General features: G+C 27.1%; 1 protein-coding gene across 1 annotated transcript; it reads right to left on the reverse strand.

Annotated features, from left to right (window-relative positions):
• Positions 1–9,323: 9,323 nt before the first annotated feature.
• LOC106773733 (protein XRI1) lies at positions 9,324–13,339 on the reverse strand. Its single transcript, XM_014660477.2, has 9 exons — positions 13,118–13,339; positions 12,186–12,250; positions 11,993–12,115; positions 11,726–11,868; positions 10,997–11,057; positions 10,790–10,901; positions 10,668–10,708; positions 10,469–10,558; positions 9,324–9,934 (listed from the first exon to the last, which is right to left on the reverse strand). The coding sequence occupies exons 1-9, from the start codon at positions 13,138–13,140 to the stop codon at positions 9,660–9,662; spliced, it is 933 nt and encodes a 310-aa protein (XP_014515963.1). The 5' UTR covers positions 13,141–13,339; the 3' UTR covers positions 9,324–9,659.
• Positions 13,340–15,709: the final 2,370 nt, after the last annotated feature.

Here is a 15,709-nt window from a genome sequence, read left to right on the forward strand (position 1 = left end):
GTATTAAAAAAATTAATAATCAAAATTTAAGTTGTACACTCACTCAACCCTGCGAAATAGCATAAGCAACATGCTGAGCATAGTGTGTCAGCAATGAAGCATCACGTGAACCTCCAGGAAATCCACCGGCATCCTCTTGTATAGCTGCATGCTCCTCCTCCCCATCATCCTCTGGGGCCTCAAATGCCTCCTCGTGAACATGACCCTTATAGGCCTCATATGCCTGTTCCTCAAACGCTCGGTCCTCAACTACAGGGTTATCCTGAATAGGGGTTGCACGCCTTCTATGAACCGATGTTTTAGGTCGTCTCCTACGTTCACCTTGCGCAGAACTCTCTCCTCGAGAACTCTCTCCACGACAGCTATAAGATGCTCCACGTGTTCTTGCCATTTCTGACAAAAACTAATTTAATTAAATTTATAATTATTTCATTAAATTAATAATAATTTTTTAAATATTCTATAAATTATTTTAAAATACAATAATTTAATAATCTAAAAACTTAAAAAAAAAACTAACAAGCACAAATATGGCATATTCGTGAACGGATGTGCCACATTCGTTTAATCACATACTATCAGTTTTAATTTTCTATTGAAATAATTAAATAACTAAATTAAAAAAAATCCACTAACAAATTAAAATAAAAACTAAATTTAAATAAATCTATATATACATTTCAAATAAAAAAAATTAATAAACTAAAAAAGAAAAAAAAAATCACTAAAGCCAAAACGGATGTCCCATATCCGTTTGGCCTTGAAACGGATGTGCGACATCTGTCGACGGATATGCGACATCTGTTTCAAGGCCAAACGGAAAACGGATATGCGACATTCGTTCTGGCGTGAGCGGTTATCGTCTTCTTGCACACAGAAAAGGCAACACAACGAAACCAGGAAACCAAACATGCATACAGTAGTAAATCAAAGATCTATGCATCTAAAAAACGAACAACACCTAGTAGACGAACAAAGATTTGCACCACACACTGTACCAGCGAAACACCACCGCACCATAAACAACAACAACAGTCACAACACTGCACCACACCACTGCACCGCACTAGGACTGAGAGTAAAGGTAGAGTTTGGATGAGAAGTCTCACAGAGAGAACGAGTGTGACAAAGGTGAAGAAGAAAAGGCAGATCTCAAATTTGGGGGGTTGCACTGTGAGGAGAGACTAAAAGTAAAGTATGTAGTTTTTGGTAAATAACATTAAAAGTAAAAATATAAAAAAAAGTATAAAGGTAAAATAAAAGATTATTTTTGTAATTAAAATAAAAATGCAGAAAGTTGGAGAGGTGGAGGGAGTAACGCCCTTTTTAATCCGACTCATTTAAATCTGGTTCATCTGGATTGAACCTGTGGTGAGCCGGGTTGGTCCACCAACCCACCTAATTGTAATGTACTTTTTTTTTATTATTTTGATTTGTCTTGAGTTTAACATCATTTTATAAATTAAATTTATTTATATTTGAATTACAAAAAGTTTATAATTTTTTTTTAAAAAAGTTGTAATTAAGTGAGTCAGTGAGCCAATTTATTTAACCAACCGTAGTGAATTGAACCGGATTCGAATTTTTTTGACTCGCTAATAAATGAGTCAGATTGAGTTGATTTACTAAGTAATCAATCCGTAATGAATTGAGACAGTCAGGTGAGATCACTTGTTTTGACAACTAAATTTAAATGTATATAAATGTATATAGAAAAAAAAAATGTTGATGACCCATTTATGTTGTGAAAGGTGGTTTATAATAAAGTATATTTTGCAATGGGTTTGGAGTGTGGAGGTGGGATGTTGAGCCATGAACGGTAGTGGGGTGAGATTTGTTGTATGTGGCGATCTATATGTATTTTCACTTTCGACCTCTTTTCTTTGGTGTGTTTACTTTTTGGACCCACCCAAAGATTGCTCAGCTTATCCAACCCTACCTAAGGGTCGTGTGGTGACATACATACGGGACCAAGGATAAGATGATATGGTTTTGTTTAAACTTTACATTTTAAATGTTAGCCAACGGTGTGATTTTCCAAAAATTATTCATTAAATAAATGAGTCAAACTGTTTTACACATTCTTATGATTTTCTCACTATCTTAATACACACATATTGAACATTTATTATTATCTCTAACCATAATTTGTCGGATTTTCTATTGGTCAAGTTCGAACTTATTAATTTATATTTATGGGTAGTTAGCTTCTCTTCCTTAGACTTATGGTATCTTTTAAACTTCAATAGTTTACTTTAATTATTTAGATATAAACTTGTCTTGCCAATTTATAAATGGATCATGAGTTCACCACTTTTTTCATTGTTGACTTTTCTAATTGATGAGTTGTAAAGTGTTAAAATGCACTAAGAAATTATTTATTTACATAATGGATTAAACATTAATGTATTTTGTGAGACAAATTAATTTATATATTTGTTAATAAAGTTGATGTACACTATATATGTAAAGACAACTACGTAAGCGATGATAGAATACCAAATGCTTAACCTTTAATTTTTGCATACCAATTCAACGACATCTGACAACAAGACCACCTTAATTTCCTGAACACACCAAATACTATAAGGGGATAAAATAAAATTATCAAATATGAGCACATCAAAAAGAAAAACCTCAAATTATTCTGAACATCTTTGTTTTGAATGATCCCTAATTTAGCTATATTATAATGCCAAAGTTCCAATAAAGCATTTTATTTTCCTCACCTTTTCTAAAATATGAAACCTAGGAATTGATGCCTAAAATTGCAAGCTCAATTTCTACCGGAGCCATCATTCAAATTGATATTATATCACATTTATTTTTGACTTAATTCGTTTATGCTTTATATAAGTAAAAGACAACATTCTTAATATATTACTTTCTTATTACATTTAAGGAGGAGAATTTAACATGTAGATATGTATTCTTAGTTACGTATTGATTTTGGACTATTAACTAGAGTTGTTAAAATGGGTCACAACTTGCAGGTTAACTCAGCCTACCATAAGTTTAGGTCGGGTTAGATTTGAAAAAATTGTATTTCTTTATATCGGTCAGATTTCAAATCGGCTCATTTAAATCCGGTTCATGTGGGTGAAACCCGTGGTGGGCTAGGTTGATCCACCGATCCACCTACCTAATTTTATTTTATTAAAATTTAATTTTAATTTTATAAAAAAGTATTTATTATTTTTTTTTGTTTGAAAAAATTATTTAAGTTCTCTATTTTCAAAATTAATTAAACATTGGAGTGAAATTTGGGAGTGAAAGTTGTTTAGATTTGAATTATAAAAAAGTTGTAATTTCTTTTATTTAAAAAAATGTAATTAAGTGAACCAATGAGTCAACCCGTTTACCCACTAACCCGTGACGAGTCAGGCTGGGTTCGAATTTTTCTTGCTCGCTAATAAATGAGTCGGGTTGGCTCACTAAGTGACCAACCCGTGGTAAGCCGGACCGGATCAGGCCGGGTTTCCGTTTTGACGACTTTACTATTTACTATCATTAAACAAATAAGACAAAACATGAAGATTATGGCTTGCCAACCAACTTTGATTACACTCGAAGTTAAGCATTGGGTTAAGGTTTTGTAAAGTCTTACAATGTGAGAAAGTAAAGTTTATTGATGAATATTGATTAATGTTGACTAATTAAGCCTTCCATGTACTTACTTTATGCATTAGATAATGGCCTAGCAACAAATAATATAAAGGTAATAATCATGGTTCATCATCTAGATAAAAGAATAATTTCAATGAGAACATGATATTAAAAAGGTCAAAATCATGAGTTTTTACCATACACCATTGGAGAGAAGAAAAGAAGTTGTTTCCCATATATAAAAAGAAAACGTAACGCGCTGTTTTTAACATCATTGGTAAGAATTTAGATATGCCTAAAAATTTATATATGCATACTTATAATTATTGATATCATTGTTACGTACCCACTGTTAATAAAGAGGGTTGATCAAAGGTTATTTTTAAGAGAATTATTGAAGATTGGTATGCTTTAAACCAATGTTAGAAACAATTTTACTACAAGAATATTATATTTTGTTAATTAGTTTTAGTTTCTATTAGTGTATAAAACATTTTTTGTCATAATATATTATATCGGTTCAAATATATAGTATATAAAACCTTATAAACAACGAGGTTTTATATATTGATTAAAGCTAAAATTAAGTATGATGACATTGTTTTAAAGGATTGTAGAATGTTTAGATGCAAGTTTTAAGAGTCAAAAAAATTTAATTTAAGAGAATAATAAAAATGATTAATTAAGTTTAAATTATAATTTTTAGAACGAGTGAAATGATTAAATAAGTTATGTGGTTTGTTTGTTCAGAGTATTTAGATCATGTATAGAGGTATTGGTTTTAACTTTCATTAATAATGTTTTAAATTGGGGTGATTTTTTTTTTTTTTAAGTGTGTCACTTTTTGGATTGAGATTCAATATCTAGTACTTATATATTAAATGTAATAAGTTACCTTCTTACCTTAAATTTGTATTTATGAGTTTTAAAATAATTTTTTAATTAATATTGATCTAATTATAATGCAATAGTTGATAAACATACTTTGTTGGTAAGTTTGATCATTATTACATAAACAAATTTCGTTTGTTCTTTTATTAATATTTGTCCAATTTTTAGATAAACTATTTCAGGAGGTGTTAAAGTAAATTGTCTGATTAACGGTTGGTCGGATAATCATATAATATTAGAAATATGTAGGATTCTAAAAAATTTAACTAACATACTAATGAAAATTATCAGTTAAATTATAATTTTGAAAATAAGTAAAATGATTAAACAAGTTATATAGTTGATTTTATTAAAACATGTGGTTAACATAATATTGGTTATACTCTACTTAGATACCTCAATGTGGAATTCCTTATATTATAGGCAATTTTCTGTATAAAATCACATAATTGTTTTCTATGGAAATAAAGAGGTGACAAAAGTAGCTTGTTAAGCTTTTAATTTTCATGAACATTACTAGATAGAGGATGCTTTCTATAAAGTGAAACATCTACTTAATTCTAACTTAAGTGTTCTTTGTGAAATAAAATTTGAGCTTTATTTGAAAAAAAAAATGCAATAAATCATTCAAATGCAAATCTAAAAATTAAATATAGTTTTAACTTAGTTTTGAGTGTCATGACTTATATCGTCTTCGATTAAATGGATCTAAGATGGATTAATTACAAAAAAAAGACATATCAATTCATTTTTTCATTTTAAGAAAACATATATTTTTTATTTTAATCAAATTACTTTAATGATAAACAACTTTGTTTGATTTGATAAATTTGATAAAAAACATCAAATATTATCAACCAATGAAAAACAAAATTATATTGGTTTGTTTTTTTTTAAGAGTATCTTATTTTAATATAAACAAATTAAGAAAGATTAATAAATAAGTGTACATAAAATATAATAATAAAATGATAATAATAATAAATTAAACAATACAAAAATATTTTCAATTCATAAATAATTGAAAAAAATATATAATATTGAAAATTTAATAAATAATGAACATTTATTTAAACCAGAAGGCAAAGTTTTAAATTGAACTTATTTTGAAATTGTAATTTTCAGTTATAACTATGAATTTGTCTTAGTTACAATATTCATTAGTAAAACAAATTTGTTTAATTTTTGAGAAAAAAATATGTCGAAATATATAAGTATAACAATTTCTCCCAAAATTAAGGATAATTTTGTAAATATACTCCGAATAGTTAAAACATTAAATATAAAAAAGGATTAGATATATTTTTAGATGAATTTTTTTTATATTTAAATTAATATAGTTTGCCCATCAAACTTTTAAAAAATGAGTAAATATAATTTTTTAATTTAAATTTATTTTCTTTTCATTGTAAACAATTTTTAAAAATGACGTTTGAACTAGAACGTGTCTAACTATAGAAATAATTTAAATGTTAATTCAAAATGTTATTTGATAAGTCTCAAAAGTTATTGGATAAGAATGTAAGCAATTAAAATGTCAATCTTAAACGCTATTTAATGCTTAAAAATATTTAACGCAATAAAATAAAAAAGATTATATTTATTTATTTTAAATTTAAGATCATATAATAGATTCAAATACGAATGAATTATAATTTCATATTAAAATTTAGAAACTAAAAGTATATTTGACTTACATAAAAATAGTAAAATATTAATAATTTTAAAATAAAAATGTGACATTAAAAATTAATAGTTAATAATTAACATTAATAGGGGACGATTTTCGTTTTAGTCCCTCTTTCATACAATTTAGTCTTTCAACTTTAAAAAACTCTTGTTTTAGTTCTTTTTAAATGAAACAACAAATAAAGTTAAAAAAAAAAATTTGATAAAAATGACTAAAACCAGAGTTTTTTAAAGTTGAAAGATTAAATTATATTTGAAAGATAGACTAAAACCAAAATCGCCCCAAAATATAGGGAGTAAAAGTATATTTAACCCTTCCATTTTTAATGATTAATTTATCTAGATTCCGGCATTATTTTTAAAGTTTTACCAATGGCTAATTTATATTTTACAGAAAAAATATATAAAAGTTTCTTTATATAAAAATACATCATTTCTAATTATCTAGATTTAAAAAGTTAGTAAAAAGAAGATTTAATAAAAAAGTATTATACTGACAAATGATAAAACATAAAAGAAAAAAAAAAGAAATTTATTTAGTTGTAAAGCAATAAAAATATATAAATAAATGAAAATATGAAACCAAGATATTAAAATATAGGCTTAATACCGCTTTTGGTCTCTAGTTGGGAGGTTTTGTTCAATATGGTCCTACCTTCTTTTTTTACTAACAATTGATCCCACTTTTTGAAAAAACTATTCAATTGACTCCTTTTTGGTTACGACGTCAATTTTCTAACGATGTTGGTTACGACGTCAATAAGTTCTTTCATGCATTCACCTATCCAAATGTTATTTTAACAGTCCTGACATAATGTTATGTTAAAGATCATGTCATCATCGTATACAAAAAGGACTATAATAAACAATTTAAACTTGAATATGAATCACTATGAACAAAAAAGACTCAATTGAACAATTTTTTCAAAAGATGAGATCAATTGTTATGAAAAAAAAAAGTAGAACCATATTAAATAAACCCTCCCAAACTAGGGACCAAAAGTGATATTAAGCCCATAGAATTCGAAAATATAAAGGTGTTTAGGTCATCTTAAAAAAATAATGTATTAAAGCATTCATAAAAAGGAATAATATATATTTATGGTTACTTTTGTAATGTTATATTGAATAAATAAATATATTAGTAAATACAGAAGGTTTAAACAACAATATAGTTACAATTTCGAAAGAAACATTGAAAAACAAATAACTCCTCATATGAATATTGTTTAAAATCATTTTTACCTTTTAACATGAAATTGAGTAATAATATCCATTTTTAATTATATGTATATCTGTCTCATCTATATTTTCATACTCGTCTTAACTTTCATCTCAATTTAAATTATTACAATATTCATAATTTATTAGGTAATATAATATATATAAAAAAAATATATCTAACATTTTTTTTTCTTTCATCCAAGTTGTTTGACTTATTTTATTTTTATGTCTACTCACATTTATCAATAATTTTAAAACAGAACATTTCCCATAAAATATTTGACCAACAATTTTTATTATCTCTTAAAAGTTAAACCAGTTAATATTGAAATTTTTTTCTTATCACGTTTTCTTATATTTGAATAATTTTGGTTTTTTTAATGCGATTTCATCAAATGATATATTAAATTATTACTAAGACACATTTTTTTTTTAATATTTGTATTTATTGTTTTAATATTTTTTTAATTAATTATACATTTTTATATATAATTTCACTAAATAGTATATCAAATTATTTTTAAGATAAACATTTAATTATTTTCACTTCTTTTTGATATTTTTATTAGTTATTGAAACATTTACAATATTATTTTAATGAATTATTATATAATTATTTTTATTTTTTAATTCATTATGTGTAATTTTATTGTTATATGAACATTTCATTTATTATAATATAATAAATATAATAACTTGTATATGAAAAATTGGTGTTTTTATTATTAGTTTAGTCTTTATCTTTTATACTATTTTTATTAATGTAATTTATAGAAAGAAATTAAAAAGATATTTAAAATATTTGTAAACATTAATAATTGTTTTTCATAATTTTTAAAAAATATTTTTTAATTTTATTAATTTTGTTTTATTAACTTTTTCGAACTTAATAAATAATTTAATTCTCATAACATTTCATTTTGTACTTTAATTTGAAATTTGAAATATAAATAATTGTAAATCCATTTTAAATATTTGATATTAAAAAAATATTTGACATTTAAAAAAATAAAAAATAAATCTATTTGATAATATTATATTTCTTTTATTATAAATTCTTTATTTTTTATCTTTTATGAAAAATAATTAATTGATATTTAAATAATAAGAAAACATATATAAACATGATCTAATATATCATGAAAATAAGAATAAGATAAAAATGTGAAAATTAGAATAAGATAAAAATGTTATATCTGTTAGTAAGAGGAGTATTTGATAAACTTTTTCTTTGGCGATGATATAAGATAATAAAACCCCATTGCCATCTTAATAAATATACAATAGAAATTTTAAAAATTCTTATTGAAAACCTTTTTAATTATACTTTTCTTTACTCACATGAATAACTAGATGTCATTTACTTTATTTTTAAAAAGATAATGGACGAGGAAGAAAAAAAATATTCAATGTAATTTAATTCACTGACTCTAAATTAAAATACATTAATTTATTATATCTTTAACTTAATACCATATTATCATTAAAAATTCTTTCAATTATACATCCATCTTTTCAGTATATCTTCTCACAATATGATACTAAATATCATCTATTTCATTCCATGGTTCCCATTTTCTAGCAAAAAGGTACCTAAAAATTTGTGTCCATTATGCTGTTGTTGCAGAGTTTATTTTTCATTAAATTTTAAACAACAGTCAAAATAATGTACTTACAACAATAGTCATTTATTTATTTTTGAAATATCAGCTAAATCTTTTGTATGAAAATTTTTAAACATAATCTACATTATAAAAATCTACCTTTTGTATCCATGGCTGCATCAGTTAATTTGGTATAATTGTTAAGTGATGCAAACATGAAAGTTCAATATCTAAATTTCCTGCTACAGCATATAGAAGGTAAAGAGTGATAAAAAACTCTTTCACTTGCACAACACATAAACAACAAGAACACCAAACAAAAATAATCTGTATATTCGATTACAAAAGCTAAGGCAAGCTTAGTGAAATTGTCATTACAGACTATGAATGGTGGGGACTAATGATCTAAGATTCTCATCACAGACTTAGCTCAAAACAAAATCAAAAACCCCCCACAAAAAGAACAGCTATAAGATTATATCTAGATCTCACTGGAAAGAAAACACTAAGGTGGTGTAATATATGCATGTCAAGAAGAAAGAAAATAGTTGCAGTATCAACTTCTATATCTGCCAGATATATTACAGAAAATGAAGTCAACCCCATATTAATGGGTGAGAAATGTTAGTAGTGAACAACTTATCCCTAACCTTTAGTTCTCATAATGGTGATGCTACCTTTTCCCCCTTCAGTGCGAATTTTTGTTTTACCAACCACAGGCTTCCCTGAGAAGGCTGACTTGGGGTAAGCAGATGGATCATCACCACTTTGCTTTGATTTCGACTGTGCCGGCGTCCGAATGCGCTGGTTTATTTCCTTCAGAGTTACATCTCCATGGGCACCACTTGGTTTAATGAAGGCAAATGGATATGCCACAGAAGAGGCAAGTTTGGTAGGAGTATGTATAAAAGATTTCCTACCTACACATGAAAAAGAAATCTGAATTAGTGTTCATGTCTAAGAATGTCTTCAAGGATGATGTCTGAAGCAGGTACAAGGTAATGTTGCTTCACCATATTCTGGTGCAAAACTATCACACATTGGCCTATACATCATATAACATATTATATCTCACAATCCCCCTTTTGGATACTGTTTCTAAGAAAGTGGTGCCTAATCTCTATATGCTTAGTTCTAGAGTGCATAATGGGATTCTTAGTAAGATTGATGGCACTGGCGTTATCACAATTAAGAGCTTGTTTTGATAGTCATTCAATGACGGGGCAACACTAAACCTTTGCTGAGGGTGTCCCTATCAATAGACTTCCTTTATTTACTGGTGAAAACTATGCTTTTTAGAAATTCAGAACGCAAATTTTAATGGAATCGGTTGATAGTGAGATTTGAGAAACTGCCACAAATGATCCAAATGGGCCTATACATCATATAGCATACAAGCAGATACTTGGTACATTTAACCCTGAAGAATGATTATGCCAAGAAAAATGTCAAACCTTTGATGATAATATTACGGGTGGTTCGAGGAACATGATGCATTTGAACTGCACTTTCTTGACGTGATGGTGTGATGGTCGTACTAAGCTCTGCAGGTGTAAAAAAATATTTTGAATACAACCCATAGAGGAAAGGGTAAAAGAATGAAGGAAGAAACAAAATTAGCAAACAATAGTGGGTAGAAACAATGTCACCTACCTGCAACATCAATTTGAACATCATCTGCCCCAGAAAAATTCCTGAGTCAAAACATATAATCGTCAGATTATATTTTGCATAGCAAAATATCCGAAACAAATCATTGGTCCAAAGAAGCATACAATTCATCAGGACTGAAATCCATCTCAGCATCATTGAAGTACTCTGCCAGCCACGTTTCGGTCGATTCCAGGTTCACATAATCAGATGCAGATGCATTTCCTACTGTGTAATCTATAACGAATGGGGGAACATGAGCAATAATATAGAAGTAAATTATAGAGGATATCACCTAGTAAAATATAAATAAAATCCTGCCAGAGGTAAACCTGATGTGCCTGACATCCATTGTGACACTTCTGGAAAAATATCCTTAGCTGGTTCTTTCCCCTGCATACGTAATGAAGTAAATGGCATATATTAAGGAAAAACCACAAGAAAAGAATCAAGAATCAAGATAGAGTCTTCCCAATATTTAGGGATAGTTACAACTAATCACAAAGAGGACCAAAGCAAAACAGAAATCTACCCTAAATATTATCACTTGAAACAATATAAAAAGATTCAAGCACACACATCTTTAATAAATTCTGGTATCACATAGGATTAATTAACACTCATCCTAAATGTTTAAGTTTACAGTACTCTACATCATGTTATTACACTCATCATGATATTAAAATATACATTCACTGGAAATAAACTCCAACTAGTAGCTGAATCCATGGAAGGTGGTAAGAAGACAAAGTGTTAAGTAATTTTGAAATTTCATCTAGGATGGTTATGAAGTCTCGCATCAGTAAAAATGTTGATCGAATAGAAAGAACAAGGATAAGTGACTTTAAGTCAAGGCATTGAAGATATTATTTATTCTTTTATCAATCATCAATGAAATGTTAATATCAGCATATAATTTACTTGAGGAAAAGTTCAAATATTTGCAAGTTTTTGAACAATAAGAAAATCTGTATTTCACAAGTCCTTTATATAGCGTTAGAACCATCCAACAAACTATGAATGTAAAAAGTTAATCGCATAAAACTGCTGTGAGCACTGACATTTTGAAGATATGACAAAGGCATCTCTTCATTGGATAGTGACTGATCACTATCTTGGCTGTTAAACTGTAGCATCCGGCGCCTCTTAGCTTGAGAATAAGTCTCTCTGCATTCCTCATCTTCCTTTTGCATATTATTTGAATCTAAAATCAACCATTGTTTGGATTAGAAATGGAAAACTAATAACAACCACCATAAGGAAAATACAATTGATCAATTAGCATCATCCAATGTCAAGACCATGTTCATTCCAGAGAATCATCTTACCACAATTATTGACATTATATGCCAAATCACCACAAGCCTTAACTGGGGTTGTTTCATCCTCCAACATGTAGGAAAGATCTTCTTTATTTTGAGGCACATCATTCCACAGATCTTCTGAAATTTCTGCTCAAAACAACACATTTCCCTCATGCATTGACTCAGTAGAAGTTACTAAAGATTCAGGAAAACTTACCAAAGTCAGAAGTCTTATCAAGACTATAATTCTCCCCTTGCCAATCCCATGGCTCTCTAGCTCCACTAAGAACAAGAAAAGACAAGTGTCATTGTTACTAAGCAACATTGGCAAAGATTAACCAACAGAGGACATAAAAAGAGATAGAAAACACAAAAGAAATCCCCAATTCAAGAGCCAAAGTAAAAATCCCATTCCATAATTCACCTCAGTCCTCAAACAATGTTTGTACACATTATTATTAATACCATAGACAAAGGGAAGATTGACAACATGGAAAACTGAAGCAATTACCACCAAAAAAATGGTTAAAACGGAACAATCAGATTACATATTAGAAATCATATCCAATGAATAACAGAAAAAGCAGAAAAGAAAAAGGAGCAAAAATGAAAAGAAAAAATCAACAGAAAAATAGGGTAAAAAAGATGACCCACCAATTTAATCAAACAAGACCACATCCCTCATCCTACATTCTTTATCCATATCCCAAAAAACATCAAACAATCTCCAGAGCAAATCAAAACCACACACACCAGAAGAAAAAAAAAAAGAAACAGCCCAATCAACTGCCATCATCTTCAATCACTTATTCCAATAAGCAAAACCAAAATGTACCAAGCAACAGCAACACAAACAACCCCAGAAGCAACACAACAAGGTTGTCTCCAAAAGCAAATAAATTAAGGTAAAGAAAAACACAGACCCACCGTCAAAAAACAAATCACTACAACAACAACAACAACAGAAATTCATAAAGCAAAACACATGAACAACACAGCAAAAAAAAAAAAGAAAACCCCACAACTCCAATCACAAAAATGCACCTCCCAAACCCACTTAAAACCCACCATCCGAACCAATCACAACCAAAATTAAAAGAAAGAAAATGAAAACAGATAAACAAGAAACACAAAGAGAGAGAAATTTACCCCTCATTGTTGTTATAATCCATCTCACCTAAGAACAACCAAACTCCCCAATCACTCACTGATCAGAGAGAAGCAGAGAGTCTCAACTTTTTTCTTATACTTTTTTTCTCACAACACAAACCACAAAAGTAACCGTTAAAGAGAGATCGGTTGTGGGGTGTGCCTTATAAACTGAAACACAAGTCAGTCCACTCTGCCTCTGCTTGAGATGTGTGCTGTGCAGTGCTCCATATATATATAAATATTTTTTTTTTATCATCATATATATATATATAAATATTTTGACCTTATTTTACCAAATCTACAATTTTCTTTCTTAATTTTTGTCAACGTAAATTTGATTTTTTTAGTGTTTAATTATTTGTAATTTTGTTCAACCGTCATTAGTATTTCTTCTTTTCTTTAAATGTGATATAATGAAAATGGAAGAAAAATGTATGGCATTTGTTTCTTTTTTTACAGAACTTGCTTCTATATTAATGAATATTATAACTTAAAAACAAATTATAATAAGTGAAAATAGAAGAAAAGGATATGATATTAGTGGATTTTATACAGAATTGATGAAGTTGCTACCATAGGATTGAAATTATAACTTCTCTTCAAAAATAATATTATACGATACAGTAAAAATAGAAGAAAAGGATATGATATTTTTAGATTTTTCTTTTTGTAAATTATAACTTTCAAACGTTAATCTTATAGATAATTCACATATCAATGAACTAAAATTGTTTAAACAAAATTAAGAATTGTTTAAAAAGTGAAATTAGAAAAAGAATTAAAATAGAAATTACAAACTTTATAAATTAAACACATGTTTTGATATCAAACCAAAGTCCAAAAACATTGCCGACCCTTTCACCGTTTCCTACATATCCTAGTTAGCTTTTTCTAATTTTCCGGTTTTTTGTATTATTTTTTACTTATTCAATGTCCTTTCAGCATTAATTAATTCATTAAAAAGTGGAAAATACAGAAAGTAAAAGGAAAAGGGAAAAGAAAGAAATAATTAGATGAATATAAATTGTGCGTCGTGTATTTTGAATCGATGTAATGAGTCGTTGTATAGTCACGAAGAAAGAGAATATGGTAAAAAAAAAAAAAAGAAAATATTCATAATTCATAAATTTCTTTATAATTATAATAACTACTATTGTAGGTTGTAGGCTTTAGATTTTCTCCTAGTCTAGTAGGTCAAATTTTAGAAATAAAAATATAAGAAATACTTTAATATATTGAGTGAATACTTTTTCTTTATATTAATTAATACGTATACGTATTTATAAGTTTTTTATTCTTTGATAATAAACTTAAATAACAGAAAATATATTCATTTGGAAATAAATACTTGACTATCAATCTTAGGTTCTTTGTTTAGTACTTAGGAAACATAAGAAACTAATAATTATATTAAGTTTAAGGATAATGATATTTAAACAACATTTTTTTGACAACATTTGAACATTGATTACGTGTCATTCTGTGATTGATTCTACATTACTTCATAATAGTGGTTATGATTATTATTATTGATTGTGGAGTAATTTAGGATCAATCACAGAATGACACGTAATCAATGTTCAAATGTTGTCAAAAAAATGTTGTCTAAATATCATTATCCTAAGTTTAAATATAGGTAGCAATTAATGTATTATTTTGAAAATGAATAACTACATACTTTTTTTTTGTTTAAAATTGAAATAACTATTTTAAAAAAGAAAATGACAAATTGTTTATTTAAGAAACAAATAAATTTAAATGAGTCGATCCATTACGAAAAATTTGTTAATAAACAATTTTTTAGAATTAATTTACTGAGATTAATCTTTTAAATAAATTTAAATGAGTCGATCTATCACGAAAAATTTGTTAATAAACAATATTTTAGAATTAATTTACTGAGATTAATCTTTTAAGGACGTTTTAATAAAGTCGATATTTTATAACTATTTTGATGTTTATTATTAATAATAATTATTAAGAGTTAAGAATAAAGTATCATTATGAACATTAATAAAAGATTTTCAACAATAAAAAATACTTTAATATTGAGTGAGTACTTTTCTTTTATATTAATTAATACGTATATGTATTTATAAGTTTTTTATTCTCTGATAATAATTTAAATAATAGAAAATATATTCAGTTGGAATATAAGAAACTAATAATTATATTAAGTTTATATATATTGATAACAATTAATGTAAACTTCAATTAGAGTATTATTTTGAAGATATTTTAAAGATCTAAACGACACATTTTTTTATTCAAGAGATAAATAGGTTTAAATGAGTTAATCTATTAAAAAAAATTGTTGAGGATAAATTTTTTTAGGATTATTTTATTAAAGTCAATGTTTTACAATCGTTTTAATAAAATCTGTTACGATTATTTTGATGTTTGTCATTAATAATAGTTATTATAAATTAAGAATAAGATATCATTACCAACATTATGAAGAGTTTTAAACTATAAGAATTTTTAAGTGATACAAAATTAATGTTTTTCGGTTTAAAGTTGAAATAACTATTTTAAAGAAGGAAGGGACACATTCTTTATTTAAGGGATAAACAAGTTTAAATGAGTCAA

Source organism: Vigna radiata, chromosome 9, assembly GCF_000741045.1.
Source record: "Vigna radiata var. radiata cultivar VC1973A chromosome 9, Vradiata_ver6, whole genome shotgun sequence".
NCBI lineage: Eukaryota > Viridiplantae > Streptophyta > Magnoliopsida > Fabales > Fabaceae > Vigna > Vigna radiata.